Raw genomic sequence first — 14683 nt, 5'->3', positions numbered from 1 at the left:
ATCTTGCCATGGAGCAGAGTCCAGGCGAAGATCTTAACCTTATGCTCCGCATGGGTGCGCCAAACCTTGACGGGGGAAAAGGGGGGGGGGGGAGATCCCAAGAACTGCGCATCATAGGCAGAGGCCGCAGAGTACACCCCGGAAGAGGACCACCTCCAGGTGATGGCGTCCGGCTCATCATTAAGGGTGACACCCCGGATGCATTCACAGCACTCCACGAAGGCGGAAAGTTGTTGTGGTGTGGAGATGCGCAGGAGGGAGCAAATCCAATTCTGCGAGGAGATCTCTTTCTGGACCGTGCGGTTCTTCCTCGTGGCAATGTCGAAGAGGGAGGGCCATCGTTGCTTGGCGATGGACCTGTCCGGCAGCCATGCGTCATGCCAGAAGAGGGCCTTCGCGCCGTCGCCGAGGCAGAACGTGGTGGAGGCCCGGAAGAGATCCACGTCGGCCCCGGAGCAAGGGGAGGGTTGGCTTAGTCCAAGGGAACCAGAGCCACCGCTGACGCAGCGTCCTCCCAAAGCGCTCAAGATCCGGGATGCCAAGCCCGCCCAAGTGCTTGGGGGGACACACTGTGCTCCAATTGACGAGGGAGAGAGAGTGTGCCTGCCCTTGGGGGCCAGAGCGCTGCCAGATGAAGAGCTGAATGAGCTTGTTTATCTGCTTGAGGATGCTAAGGGGGATGGAGAAGGCGGTGAGGTGGTATGTTGACATGGCGGTGAGGACCGATCTAGCCAGAACCACACGACCAGCACGCGTAAAAAGCCGTCCCTTCCATCCCGCTAGCCGGGAGCCAATCTTGTCGATGAGTGGCTGAAAAGCTGCCGCCTTAAGACGGGTAGGGCTGAGTGGCAGCCCAAGATAAGTGCATGGGAAGCAACCACGCCGGGCCGGGAAAGCCCCCAAGGCCATCGTCGCTTGCTCTTCGCTGCAGCAAATTGGGAATGCCTACCATCCGCGGCAAGAAGATGTGAGGAAAAGCTTTGCAGCCGTCTTCTGTCGAGGTAGATCCGATCTAGAATGGCACATCATGCCACAATGTTCATGGATTTGAGTAAATTACACATGTGGTTCATTTTCAACCTCGGTATATTTTCATTTGTCATATGAGTCGTACCAGAAACTTAGTTTTGAACCTTTTCATATCAGATTTGAGTTCTACTATTTTGTTAGTGGTTCTAAGGTTCTGTTTGGCATTAGGGGTGGATTTTGATGATTGAACCTTTTTCAACTAGCTGTTCTCCGTTTTACGGTTTGGTTGACCATTTCTATTATATTTCCTCGTGGCAGGTTTTAAATATCAACATAGTTGGGCGCCCCAAAGTAGGACTTAACTATCGGCTTATTTACAATCTACTATTCCCTCCCATTCATATTAATTGTAGCAGATTTTGTACAACTAAAATATGGAAAAGGTGCGCTGATCAAACACTAGAATAGGAAAATGCTGTCGGGGGAGGGCTTTATCGTAATACTTCTTTAGAATCTCGGCCGCCTAAATTCGCTCTATTTGAACGTGTGCAACTTAACTGGAATATTAGTGCAACTCTTTGTTCTGTAGAGTCTACATTGAATAATTTGGAGGTGAAATATGACCGAGATTTAAGAAAACTCTATGCAACCAGTGAAGAGACAACCCCATGACGTGATCTCAAACATGAAAGGCGCGTTATGAATGACGCATTTTATTAGGACACACCTCCCGTGCATCTCGTGGAACTAGCTAGATGATCTTGACTCGTAAGAGATATGAACAAAAAAATGTATATGTCTTTTCTCTTAGCTAAGAAATGATCTATTTGTATTAAAAGAATGTTATTTTCACGCGAGCATTGGTTGCAATATATGACAATAAGAGATAGCCTATTATACGTCACATTTTATTGTCATCTTCAAATGACGTGTAATCGCATAAAAGAAAGTCTTTTCCACCATTGTACAAGCCTAGGTGACACCTCCGTGCAGCTTCAATCGGTCAGCCAGGTGCAAGATGTAAAGACACATGTGTAGTTTTGCCAGCACACATCCGGTTTCATGAAATTTACTCCACACCATCCATCAGTTTTGTGGGTACTTGGTGACCTATCAGGTGCAAATTTTAAACACTTTGTTGTAATCCCCAAATCAACATTTGAAAATCTCCAAAATGGTACACCGACAACTATAAGTGGCATTCTTCGTGAGAATGCTCAGTCCAAAAGTACATTGTAGTTTTCCATCTGAAACTCTCAACTTAATAAATGGATGCTAAGTTGCTAACATCCAATATCTGATTATTCTTTCTGAACAACAATGAAATTTACAGATGACATGTACATCTGGATTCTGGAATGGCTCCCAGAAAACTACACCGGCTTAAGTAGTTCTATAGAAACTATCTGCACAGGAAACAGCAACCAAAGCAAGAATACACCAACAAATTCCAAGAACAAAATTGAGTGGTATATGAACATTTACAGGAAATACTTGTACCATCTGAGCATCAACTCAACTATGATCTTCTGCCTCCGTCACGGTGCCCAGGCTAGGCCCTTGGACGCTCCGCTCAACCGGTGAACCAGGCACGAATGGGACGAAGCCTCGTCCCCCAAACACCGGGCGCATGAAACTATCATCGAATTTGCGCCACACACGATGAACGGAACGGGTCGGCATGGTGAGAAGAAGCTGAAGGTTGGTTTGAGGGGGGACCTGACCAACATCGAAGTCGGAGCCCAACAAGCTTCCAAGAAGTGGGTCTAGGAATGACTGGCTTGAGATATCAGCTGCCATGCCAGGCCTCGGTGGGATGAGGAGATTGATCAGAGGCTTAGTCAGCAAACCAAAAACCTGAATCAAGTATTAACGAGATACATTAGCAAAATGAAGGTCATTTTCTTTTCTTGAGGGAAGCAAATAGTATGATATCGATCATCGAGACTATCTGTGGAGATTCCAGCCAAAAAAAAAAACTGTTTCTGAAGAAAACATAGCATAACCAAAGTGTATATTTTATCAATAGATTACTAAGAAAATCCATGCTGGCCATTTCATATTGAAGGTGGGAAGGTATAGTAGTCTCACCATTGTGCTGAACAGAACAACAATGACTGTGCTTGTGATCATGATAGCATTAACTCGGACTGCAGTATGACCAGATGTTGTAAACTGCAAAGGTTAGCAAGAGCCTGTATACGTTAGAACCCTATATACTGAAGAATAGCTTATCAAAACATGTGGCACCAGTTTCAAATCACTTCATTAGAGATAATTATTCAGTTCATATCTGTTACTGTCAAACATTACCTTGTTATAAGCAAGTGCAATTGAAACTGCTCCTCTCATGAGACCAGCCCACCATATAATTACCTAGAGGAAACCAACATCAGAGTTAGCTCCCTCTGGTTTATGGACAGGAAATTCTAGAAGCACAAAAGAAGTTAATACTAACCTGTTGCTTGAAGGAAATCTTTGTACGCGACTCTTTTTTACTTAGGTTGGATAGGAACGATAAAGGGAATACGAATGCTGCTCTTCCAACCATAACCAAACCCATTATAACAGCGCTTAAAGCAATTGGTTTCTTAGGACTGCATCATAGAGGAAATGAAGCTTAAATTAGTTGGAGAAAAAAGTATTAGGAAACGATAGGCAATACATGCAAGACAGCTGATGTTGTGGCCCCATACTCAACAATGCCCACAACCTTGCCAAACAACTACAAATAGAAGCATCCAGGAGCTGCTTTGCCAAAATTTCCAAATTAAAAAAATGTCACGAACTTCTTATCATTGCTGACAAATGCAAGATAACATGCTTTAATTCAGCACTGCCAGACCCATCAGTCCAGATGGAAGCAAAGGATGCAAAGCTAATTGCTGGATTATACATAACAGCTCTAGATAACTGGTAAAACCATGTGAATCTGCAAAATACTAGTATGTCTTGTAATTTGGTTTATACCGTCTTGTAACTTGTACCTGCTACTAGCTAATTTCCATTTCTCGATGTCCAATGCATCCATCCCGACATAGAGAAAAAGAAAAATTTCAGCAATGAATGATAAAGTTGCAAAAGTATGCCTGCAAATGAATAAAAGAATGTCAGCAAAGTAGTTTTTTTTTAAAGGAAGCAAAGTAGTTTTTTTTTTTGCAATGGATAAGGAATTGCTGCCAGCAAAGTTGGTTAGGAGCCCAATACATACTTGGTAGTAACCCTAGAGCTTTCAGTGACATTATGCCAAGTGTAATGTGACATCACTATTCCACAGAAGAACACGGTGAGAATGCCACTCAAATCCAGCAGCTGAAATACAAAAAAGGGATGGAAGCAAATCAAAGTAAATAAATAATTAAAAGTTTAATCTAATGTAGTATCAATATCATATACCAATTGATTCCTCCCCTAAAATTTGAATTACAAGAGTTGCTTAATTTTAAATTTCTTAAATACATAGGCACCTACCATTGACAGCATATACGAAAGGTATGCCATGAGTATCATGATAGCAACTTCTCTGTCAGTTGAGTGTCTGCACATAACACCACAAGCATGCCATAATTATTTTTCAAATATATGAAGTAATTCATAATGTAAAATGTACACTGTAATAAATTATTCCATGAGCTAACAAAATCACATAAGAGAGTTGTGTGCAGACCTTGCAAAACAAAGTTTCTTAATAATGTAGGCACTAAGCAGCCCAGCCTGCCAAAAAGAGAGTACCATTAGTCAGTTAAAATAGGCATGCTCAAATGAATCATCCCGCAGAATTCTCAGCAAAAGGAATGTTGCTTTCATGCTCTCGGGAACCTAGGTTGCGCAAAGCCTAAAGCAGCATTATTAGTGGTGGTGTCACAACAGTTGCGAAGGTTACTTACAGCTACTCCAAGAATGGTGCTGGTGAAGAACAGGTAGAGGAATTTCCCGATGAATTGTAGCAGAACAAGGGCGTCAAAATGATTAATATCAATGTTTTGAATTGCATTGAAGAGCACAACAGATGTAGCATCATTAACTACACCTTCACCAAAAACCAGACTATAAAGTAGGGGTGCTTCGTCCTGGTTAAGCACCTGCAAGCAAAAAATTTGCAAATTAAATGATTTGCTATCTCAAGTTTTATAAGACAACAATGACAATTGTTCAACACAAAACCTGTAAGGTGCAAACAGAATCTGTCGCTGAGAAGATAGCCCCAATCGCTGGACACATGGATTAAAAAAATCAGCTAAAAGAAAGATAACATATTTAATGGCATCCAAAGTCCAAACAGCTGCTTCACAGTTTGAAATACTTAAAATGGTCAAGGAATGAAGTATTAAAATATCCAACCAAGATAGTCCCCAAGCTGGAGTGGACCAACATCAAGTTTGCTGAACAATCCCATAGCACCTGATATGTGCATTAGACAAAAAGGTTTAGCACCTGAGCAAGATATAAAGTTTGAGTAAAGCGAGGTTTTGATCGCATCATTGTGTCCTGTATGAAGATGAGCTCCATAGATTCATGAACATAAAAATGTGACTCTTCAATAGTTTTCATGAACAATTGAATTATCAGCTTTGGTTTAGTATTTTCTCACAGAATATTTAGTTTGATAGACTAGTTCACATTTTCAAATTTTTAACCTGTTTGATATTACAAAAGTTCCTTGTATCAGCCTGTCCTAGAGAGGAAGGACTTCAAATAATGTTTACATTTTAATATTTTGATGGTGGTCATGCTACCCACCACTCAAGGACTTGAAATGTTATCAGCAGTTTTCAAGACAAACCAATCGCAGGAGATACAGACTGCTAGCATACAGGAAATCTATGAATTTGTCATTCAAAATTGTGATCCAAATTCTGGAAGACTATACCCCCTGCTTTTAGTTTAACCCCATTATGGTGTGTACTTTGCGATGAATGTGATACATCGATACCACAAGCTGAGACACTGAATCAACCAAAACAGATGTACCTTTGTACCTTTTGACCTCCGATTTTTGTTATCTAGTTTAATAGAGATTATCATACTTCTCTAAGTACTACATCATCTATTTCTTTGTGCACTAACCCTACCATTAATTTTGCACTGCATTTAGGAGTGAATGTCTCTCATTACTAAATATTAATACAAGTACAAATGCGGAACTAAAGGAAAATGCAAAAATTAACTGATCATTTAGCAACTTACCGAGGGTGATTATTACAAAGGATATCAATGTCCCAACCGCACCGAACAAAATAATTGTCATAAAGTTGCGGAAGAATTGCTTTTTCTTTACTTGAAACCTGATAGATTGTGGACATATTCGCCATGATACACTTCAGTTAAAAACTTCAATCTTATGAAACATAATTTCAGACTAATACTTTGACTCTGGAGTGAAACTTTGTAGCAAGTACTGAAGATATTTGTGCAGCTTCGCAAACATACATAGATACTGAGTCTTAGTGATACAAAAGAAATGAAAGTAAGGATGTCAAAGAAAACTAGACAAAATGACTGAATATCTTGCCCCCATTTAGCACTACCCTCCATTCCCTAATAGAAACCCTGAAATTTAAACCGTAAAAACAAGGAAGAACAATTGTTTGGGCACTTTGAGAGAAGCACTTATGGTGAAGCGAAAATTAGTGGTTTCACTGTAGGTAAAACTTCAATTTTGTTCACCCGATCCGATACATTCACTACATTTCCCTGCATCATTTGAAGAAAATCATATTCCAACATATATTTTCATTTTTCAGAGCGAGTTGTCTTGCATTGCACTGCACGTTGTTCAAAAGATAAAAGAACTTTAAGCAGCTATAACACATCAATGTATTTTCTTGCGCAGAAAAAGAAAGGACAGTAAGCACACACTCCCATGGTGGGGGACAACTACTTTTTTAGCATGAAGGAAGACAGCCACTTGAAGTACTTAATGAGCTCACCCAGCATTAAATATGATGGGCGGCAGCAAGTAGATGAAAAATATATCCTCGCTGAAGACAAGAATGCGCGAATTGACCCCATTGGTGACAAGCAGGATCACGAACCCAGTGAGCAGCCCCTGCAAAGTCCCGAAGAAAACTCAGCCCACACGTCCTCCTCCGCGAGGCAAAACTACAAACACTTGACGCGCAGAGGAGCTCACCATGAGAAGCGCGGTGGTGGATTCATTGACCCAGCGGTTCCCTTCCAGCAGGTGGCCGAAGACAATGCAGCCGCAGAGCAGCGCCACGAAGATGTTGATCGCGACGATGGAGTCATGGTCCGAGACCGAGAGCCCCGTGTACCTGAGGGCAAGGGCTCCCAAATCGAGCCCCATGCCGGCCGCCGCCTCGGTGGATCCTGGTCTTCCCCAGTTTCCAACTCCCTGCAGCCAAAACAGCCAAGAATTGCCAAAGTTGAGTAGATCCTAGCTTAGCTTCGCTTCTCCCCGGGAAGCTGGCTCACTGGAAGCAAGCAAGAAGCAGCAAGCAGCTGAATCAATCGCCACGAAACCAGAGGAACAGAGCAGCGAATGATCTTATCAACCACCCAAGAAAGCAGCTCAAGAAATCAACCAGAGAAGCAGAAGTTCCGAGCAACACACAACTTTCCCAGCTCACACAAGTCACAAAGCAAGAATCACGCGGAGCAAAACACGATAAGGATTAACACAACACGAGCGAAGGAGACGGGCGAAAAGAGCAAGACTTTCCGCGCACGGACCTGGACGACGATGCCGCCGCTCCAGATTCAGCGAGGCTGCTGCTGCCTGGTGGCGGGGATCTGATGTGGTAAGAGGAGGAGGACGAGAGAAATCTGGATGCGAATTCTGGAGAGAGACGTGAGGGGGGGACGGACGAGGCGCTGGAGTCCCCATCTGGCCATGAGGCAGAAAGCGAAAGAAATCGGAAGGGGGGGAGAATTAAACAATCCGTCCCGCGCCGCGCTCAACGGCCGAACCCGCCGCGGTGGTCCCAGACTACGGGGGTGCGGCTCATTCAATGACGGTGGGACCGGTCCCGTGGGACCCGCGTGTCGTAGGCCTGGGTTGAGAGCGCGTGGGTGAGGAGGAATGATGAGGCCGACGTGGCACGGGATTGGGTCTCCGACAGGTGGCCCACTACTGGTGGTAAGCTACTCCACCCCTGCGTTGCTACCCCGGTGGATGCTTGCGATGCGATGCCGACGTGTGTTTGTCTCGTAAATGATTGGGCTTTAGTTAAGTGCTTCAAATTCGTTCTGATCTACTCCCCTTAGGAAAATATGATGTCCCCTGCTAGGTGTTTGTCTTGTAATGATTGGGCATCAGTTAACTGCTTCAAAATAGTTCTAATCCATTGGCAGTGGAATTACCCTCAAGAAAATGCAATCTCCGTTGGCTCCCTCCGTCAAGGGGTCACCTCGCCGTCCGTTTTTTTTTCGTCACCGATTATTTGATTAATTAAACTGTGTCACATGGTTCCTAAATTCACGAGATGATTTTTAAAAACTCAGAGATAAAATATGAGCTTGAAAAGTTACCCTCTAGACTCGGTTTAGGATCGTTGTGTTGGACTACTCCGGTATGAAAATTTATAAAATTTGTCGTGACAATCCTAGCTGAAATATCAGGGTATTGGCTAAATTTTCTTCACCGGTCTAGAATTTCAGGTGCATGAGTTGGTGAGTTGGTGCATACAACTCTAGGTACCATCCAAGTCAATAGGTCTTTAGGTCTTGAGTTGAACAACAGTCTGACACGGTTTAAATATTAAAATAGCTGGCTATTTTCGATCCCCGTTTAGACTCGAGAGAAGCCACTCGTGAGGGAGGTTGTTGAACTATAAGCGAACTGTCCATATTTCTCCATTAGTTTGGAATTTTTGGCAAACGGGTTGGCGCATGACAACTCTGTATTTATATTGTGGTTTTCTTCTTTACGCTAACAGGTACAGGAAAAAAATATGTTTGCAAGGTTCAAAAATCCTTAAACTAAGGCGAGGAGACACAAATTCGTGTTTAGAAAGTAGCCAGTGTCAATATTTAAATCATAATCTCTAATATCATATCAAGGTGCATACAGTGCAACGAATAATATGGCCTTGTATTTCTGAGAAGCCAAATTTGACGAGGGGGCGTGTATACTTGAACGAAGGGAATCATGATTCACATGTTGTCTCCGCAATCTACGTGGTCCGATCTCCAAAGCAATATTTTGTTGGAGATGAATGTCTTCTTCTCATCTATCATGGCTACACAATAACTCATATTTTATCTCGAGTTCTAGTGAGCTTCATCCAATATAGTCGAGCTAGCAATGCGTTTTCCCCCTTGATTGCTTGATGTTTAACATGTTGGTGTGCGATGCTTGATTTGGTCTTTTCACCATAGCGTAGCTTTTGTTAATCCAGCCTCTAAGCTAGTCATGCTCTACATTGTGTTTGAATTTTTTTTCCAAAAGTTATATAAATATTTTAGAAAGTTTATCTGAAATTGAAAGTTCATTCAAATTTATTAAAAGCCATTCCAGAATTTTTGAAAGCTAGTCTAGAAAACTGAAAGCCCATCAAATTTTTGTGAAAGCTCGCCACAATTGGCTCCTAATTTTTGAAGTTTTCATAAAGTATTATTAGAAGCTTTGATTTTTTGTAAGTTTCCTCAAATTCCTACTCCCTCTGTCCAAAAAATGATGTCTCAAGTTTGTCAAAATTTGGATGTATCTAGACATGACTTAGTACGTAGATGCATTCACATTTAATCAAAGTTGAGACATCCTTTGTTGGACAAAAGGAGTATTTAGGTTGTATACGTGCAACACTTGCTAAGTGCTACACCAATGAGCAGAGAGGTATTCGAAAAATTGAATTTGAATGGGTGGGGTTGGTACATTTCAACAGTCAAGACCTATCTCTGAACCTACCAAAAGGCATTGGAAATGTGTTAAGGATGTCTTTCGATACTTGCAAGGGACCAAAGATCTTGGGCTATTTTATAGAAGGAATAAAGACCTATCTTTGATAGGCTATGCGGATGCTGGGTATTTATCGGACCCGCATACATCCAAGTCTCATACTAGATATGTTTTCCTATGTGGTGGAACTGCTGTTTCATGAAAATCGTCAAAACAAAGTCTTGTATCGACTTCGACGAACCACTCGGAAATCATAGCACTATATGAAGCATCACATGAGTGTGTATGGCTTCGACGGATGGTTCGTCACATTCAGCAAACCTGTGGGCTGAACACCATTATCTATGAAGATAATGCAGTTTGTGTTGCACAAGTACAAACGGGTTATGTGAAAAGTAATCACACCAAGCATACAAATCCTAAGTTTTTTTATGCACATGAGTTGCAAAAGATGAACGAGGTAAAGGTCTTGCATATTAAGTCGTGTGAAAATCTTGATGATTTGTTCACACTACCGGCATCCACCTTTGAAAGGTGTGTGCGTGGAATCGGTATGTTGAGACTTAGGGAAATGCAAGGTTCAGGGGGAGATACTTCACATACTCATCGATAAATCTTGATCATGGTGATCAAGTAATCATCTTGGAGATCGAGTAGGTTGTATTCTTTTTCCCTCAACAAGTTTTCTTGTGTTTCTCGCATGATTATGCGCTCTTTCTCCATGTGTTTTTTTCACTGGGCTTTTTTTTCCGGAGTTTTTAAGGCATATGTCATACGGATAATCGTCCAAGGGGGAGTGTTGAGGAACCGTTGACGGGGTGGGGTGTCCACCGAGTCGTGCGGCCCCCTCCACCCCCTGTGGACTCGTTCCTCCACTTAACAGTTTGTTGTGGGCTCTTTTACTTATCTATTGGGCCTATATAAAGGAAAAGAGGTTACCCTTGTACGTACTGTTGAGATCAGAAATTAATAAAGACCTCATGTTTCTCTCTACTTCCTGGTGTTCATCTATTTTACTGTAATTCGTGATTGTGTGCGATCGACTCCTTTAACTACGATCTTGGTGTGCAACCCCGGAACCGGCGAGTCGGCCGAGGTTGCACACCAATAACAACCACACTTATGGCAAGGCTATCAGAAAATTAACCGTTCAGAACAACTCACCACAAAACTGGTCTACCCCTATGTATAAAAGGACTAGATGCTTTCCACCACTATCAGTACACTTTTTTAGATGCTTCCGTGCTAGAACTTGGCATCCAAGTTTCTAAAAAAAAGAACGTGCCTGAACTTGGCATCCAAGACACCAAGCAAGTTCCCTAGAAAAAAACAAAGAACGTGCCTGAACGTGGCTGAGTGCCTGCCTGAGTGTCAGACGCCCCAAGTTACCGGAGAGAACAGAGAAGCCCCTTCAAATATCGATCCGACGGCTGATGGAGTCCCCGCCATCGCAGCCAGCAGCAGCCACTCCGTAGGCAGACGCGCACCACCCACAAAACCCTAATCCCCCTCTCGGCGCCGCCGCCACTCACTCCCTCAGCCCGCCATGGCCGGCGACACGGCGTCCGCGCCCGCATCCGCGCCGCCGACGGCCGAACTGGCCGCCGTATCCATCGCCGACCTCGAGCCCGCGACCTCCCGCACCCGCATCCGCGCCATCCTCGACGCCGGCGACGCGCTCGCGGGCCAGCGCGTGGTCGTCGGCGGCTGGGTCAAGACCGGCCGCCAGCAGGGCAAGGGCGAGTTCGCCTTCCTCGAGGTCAACGACGGGTCATGCCCCGGGAACCTCCAGGTCATGGTCGACAAGGACGTGCACCCGCTCCCGCGGCTCACCCCCACGGGCACCTCCGTGCTCGTCGAGGGCGTGCTCAAGAAGCCCCCCGAGGAAGCCAAGCAGCGAATCGAGCTGAAGGTGGAGAAGGTGATCGAGGTCGGGGAGGTAGACGCCGCCGCCTACCCGCTGCCCAAGACCAGGATCACGCTCGAGACCCTCAGGGACTTCGTCCACCTCCGCGCGCGCACCAACACGGTATAGAGTTTGTTCCGTTTCGAATGCCCGATATTTAATTTAGGCCGTGAAAATCTCGATATGTTCATAGGAAATGTGACTTATTTTTGTCTACTGTATGTTACCCTTGCTGTGATTGCGATTTGTACATTTACAAAAATTATGTGCTTTGACCTTTTTGTAGTTCCTTTTTTGTTGATTCTTAAAATCCTAGGTTCCTTGATAGCTATGCCAATATGCATTTATTTCCGGGAGGTTTGCTCCTTTTAAATAACTGAAACATAGGTGGTCTCTTTGTATCTCAGTTTGATAACTGAGTTCAGATTGTGTAGTAAGTAGTAGTATGACACTATTCACTCTTATCTTTTGCAGATAGGTGCAGTTGCTCGGATAAGGCACCAGCTTGCCTTTGCAACCCACAGTTTTTTCGATGAAAATGGTTTTTTGTATATTCACACACCCATAATAACCACCAGTGACTGTGAGGGTGCTGGAGAGATGTTCCAAGTCACGTCGTTATTCAGCCAGGCTGAAAAGGTGGAGAAGGAGCTTAGGGAGAACCCTGCACCTTCAGAAGCTGATATTGAAGCTGCTAAGCTTGTTGTCAAAGAGAAAGGAGATGCAGTTGCACAACTTAAAGCAGCAAAAGCAAGCAAGCAAGAGATAACTTCTGCTGTTTCAGAGCTACACAAGGCGAAAGAAAATGTGTCAAGGCTGGAAGAGAGGTCTAAGTTGAAACCTGGAATTCCACACAAGGATGATGGAACAGTTGCTTTCGAGAATGACTTCTTCAAGCGTCAAGCTTTTCTGACTGTTTCAGGGCAACTACAGGTTGAGACTTATGCCTGTGCTCTCAGTAGTGTCTATACTTTTGGACCCACATTCCGGGCAGAGAACTCACATACATCAAGACATTTGGCGGAGTTTTGGATGGTTGAACCAGAAATTGCATTTGCAAACTTGCAGGTCAGCTCATCCTTAACTAAATTCAGTTCTTCTGGCTGGGCTAATTTATCTAGGTTAAATAATACTTTTGTTTTGTGAACAGTATTAATGTTGCACTTATTTATTCATGCCACAGGATGACATGAACTGTGCAGAAAGCTATGTTCAATACCTTTGCAAGTGGTTACTTAAACATTGCCGAGAAGACATGGAATTCATGGTAAAAAACTATGACAAGACCGCAATTGAGCGCCTCGAACTTGTTTCCTCAACACCTTTTGAACGCATTTCGTATACAAAAGCTGTTGAGATCTTGAAAGGTACAGATAAGAAGTTCGAGAACAAGGTTGAATGGGGAATTGATTTGGCGTCTGAGCATGAGAGGTAGGGAGATTATAATTGGTATTGATAGATTTGTATCTTCTATTCACCTTGTTTAGATTTGTAATTCCTTGTTTCAATATGAAGGTATTTGACTGAGGTGATATTTAAGAAGCCAGTTATTGTTTATAACTACCCAAAAGGAATCAAGGCATTTTATATGAGGCTCAATGATGACCAGAAGACAGTTGCTGCTATGGATGTTCTTGTCCCCAAGGTACAAATCTGTCCTTTTGTTTCCAATGCGTTTTAGACTATTTGCAAAGGTCATTGCCTTGCAATGATGTTTATTCAACAATTCATTTTTTTTTGTTTCCTCTGCTTTTGTACAATCCCTTAAGCATGCAAGTGGGCATTGTGTTCAGTACGTTCTGTTTCTACTGTGCTGATGATTCTTGTCTTGATCTTTATTGTGGTCACTTACTACTTTCTGGATAACATGCTTGTAGGTTGGTGAATTAATTGGTGGAAGCCAAAGGGAGGAGCGTCTAGATGTTCTTAAAGAACGGTACCATTGCCTGACTTCTAACCTTGACTATTATGTGTCTTATTCTTGTCGGTATCTGCTTGACCATTTCACCATGTCTTTTGCTTGCTTGTTTTCACACAAGTATAAATACTGTAGTGAACACCTTTGCTGTCATTGTTCTGGAGAGTTGCTAACTGTAATTAAAGGTGTTAGCTTTTTCTCATGACAAATATTAACTTTATTTTGTGAATGCATGATGACAGTTGGATGGTGTTTTGTAGTATTGAACAACTTGGGTATTTCTTCTTTGTGGATTGACACATTCAACATTCAAACGTGCATTATGATTTTTAGTTATGTGAAAATTAGTAATATGAGCTTGATTCATAGCTACGTCGGGGAATAAAATTTCGTATTCTATAGAATTTGGTTTTGTAAATCCTTGACTATTTAACATCTTGTTCAATAGGATACTTGCGGCTGATCTGCCTTTGGAGCCATATGAATGGTACTTGGATCTCCGACGTTTTGGATCTGTCAAGCACAGTGGATTTGGCTTGGGTTTCGAAAGGATGATCCTTTTTGCCACTGGAATTGACAACATCAGGGATGTCATCCCGTTCCCTAGATACCCTGGGAGGGCTGATCTTTGAAGGGGTTACCAGTCTGCGTTAAAATAGAAGATATGTGAATTCTGCACTTCATTAGTGATTTCAAAATCATTGTTTGCTGTTCGGTTTGCTCAGCACCTCCCCCACAGTTTCATGTCTAGGATATATGTATACACACTGATATTGTTGGTTTTGTCTACTGTCCTTAGTTTTCTTCGTAATCATCAAGTGTTGGGTTGTGATTTTGGGATTATAGATGTTCAATTATTGGTCACTGCAATGCCTACTGACAGCTGGGTTATTTTAGATTTATTATCAGGTCATTGTCTTGCTTAGCTAGAAAGTTGCTGAGAATGCTGATATGGTTTGATCCTGTCCCACTTTGACACAAAGTTTACCTACCAGCTTGGACGTTTTTCTGTTGAATTTTACACGGGTCC

At 43.0% G+C, this 14683-nt stretch overlaps 2 protein-coding genes across 2 annotated transcripts; one reads left to right on the top strand and one right to left on the bottom strand.

Annotated features, from left to right (window-relative positions):
* Positions 1-2135: 2135 nt before the first annotated feature.
* Positions 2136-7824, bottom strand: LOC100827578 (sodium/hydrogen exchanger 2). Its single transcript, XM_003568893.3, has 15 exons — positions 7663-7824; positions 7103-7324; positions 6900-7018; positions 6157-6254; positions 5311-5370; positions 5134-5180; positions 4857-5051; positions 4637-4683; positions 4441-4507; positions 4181-4281; positions 3957-4058; positions 3428-3566; positions 3283-3345; positions 3061-3144; positions 2136-2826 (listed from the first exon to the last, which is right to left on the bottom strand). The coding sequence occupies exons 2-15, from the start codon at positions 7274-7276 to the stop codon at positions 2485-2487; spliced, it is 1638 nt and encodes a 545-aa protein (XP_003568941.1). The 5' UTR covers positions 7277-7324; positions 7663-7824; the 3' UTR covers positions 2136-2484.
* Positions 7825-11255: 3431 nt separating this feature from the next.
* LOC100827886 (asparagine--tRNA ligase, cytoplasmic 1) lies at positions 11256-14578 on the top strand. Its single transcript, XM_003568894.4, has 6 exons — positions 11256-11858; positions 12210-12803; positions 12919-13166; positions 13251-13380; positions 13613-13671; positions 14102-14578. Exons 1-6 carry the CDS (start codon positions 11376-11378, stop codon positions 14283-14285), a joined length of 1698 nt encoding a protein of 565 aa, XP_003568942.1. The 5' UTR covers positions 11256-11375; the 3' UTR covers positions 14286-14578.
* The last annotated feature ends 105 nt before the right edge of the window (positions 14579-14683 follow it).

The sequence above is a fragment of the Brachypodium distachyon genome, chromosome 2 (assembly GCF_000005505.3).
Source record: "Brachypodium distachyon strain Bd21 chromosome 2, Brachypodium_distachyon_v3.0, whole genome shotgun sequence".
NCBI lineage: Eukaryota > Viridiplantae > Streptophyta > Magnoliopsida > Poales > Poaceae > Brachypodium > Brachypodium distachyon.
Note: the sequence above shows the minus strand (reverse complement) of the source record. Positions and strands in the feature narration are given on the sequence as shown.

Coding starts and splice junctions, on each gene's coding strand:
- LOC100827578 (XM_003568893.3), bottom strand. CDS start 7,276: ATGGGGCTCGATTTGGGAGCCCTTGCCCTCAGGTACACGGGGCTCTCG. Junction 4,684..4,856: donor GCACCATTCTTGGAGTAGCT/GTAAGTAACCTT, acceptor TCTTTTTGGCAG/GCTGGGCTGCTTAGTGCCTA. Junction 2,827..3,060: donor TTGTTCTGTTCAGCACAATG/GTGAGACTACTA, acceptor TACTTGATTCAG/GTTTTTGGTTTGCTGACTAA.
- LOC100827886 (XM_003568894.4), top strand. CDS start 11,376: ATGGCCGGCGACACGGCGTCCGCGCCCGCATCCGCGCCGCCGACGGCC. Junction 12,804..12,918: donor TTGCATTTGCAAACTTGCAG/GTCAGCTCATCC, acceptor TTCATGCCACAG/GATGACATGAACTGTGCAGA. Junction 13,167..13,250: donor TTGGCGTCTGAGCATGAGAG/GTAGGGAGATTA, acceptor TTCAATATGAAG/GTATTTGACTGAGGTGATAT.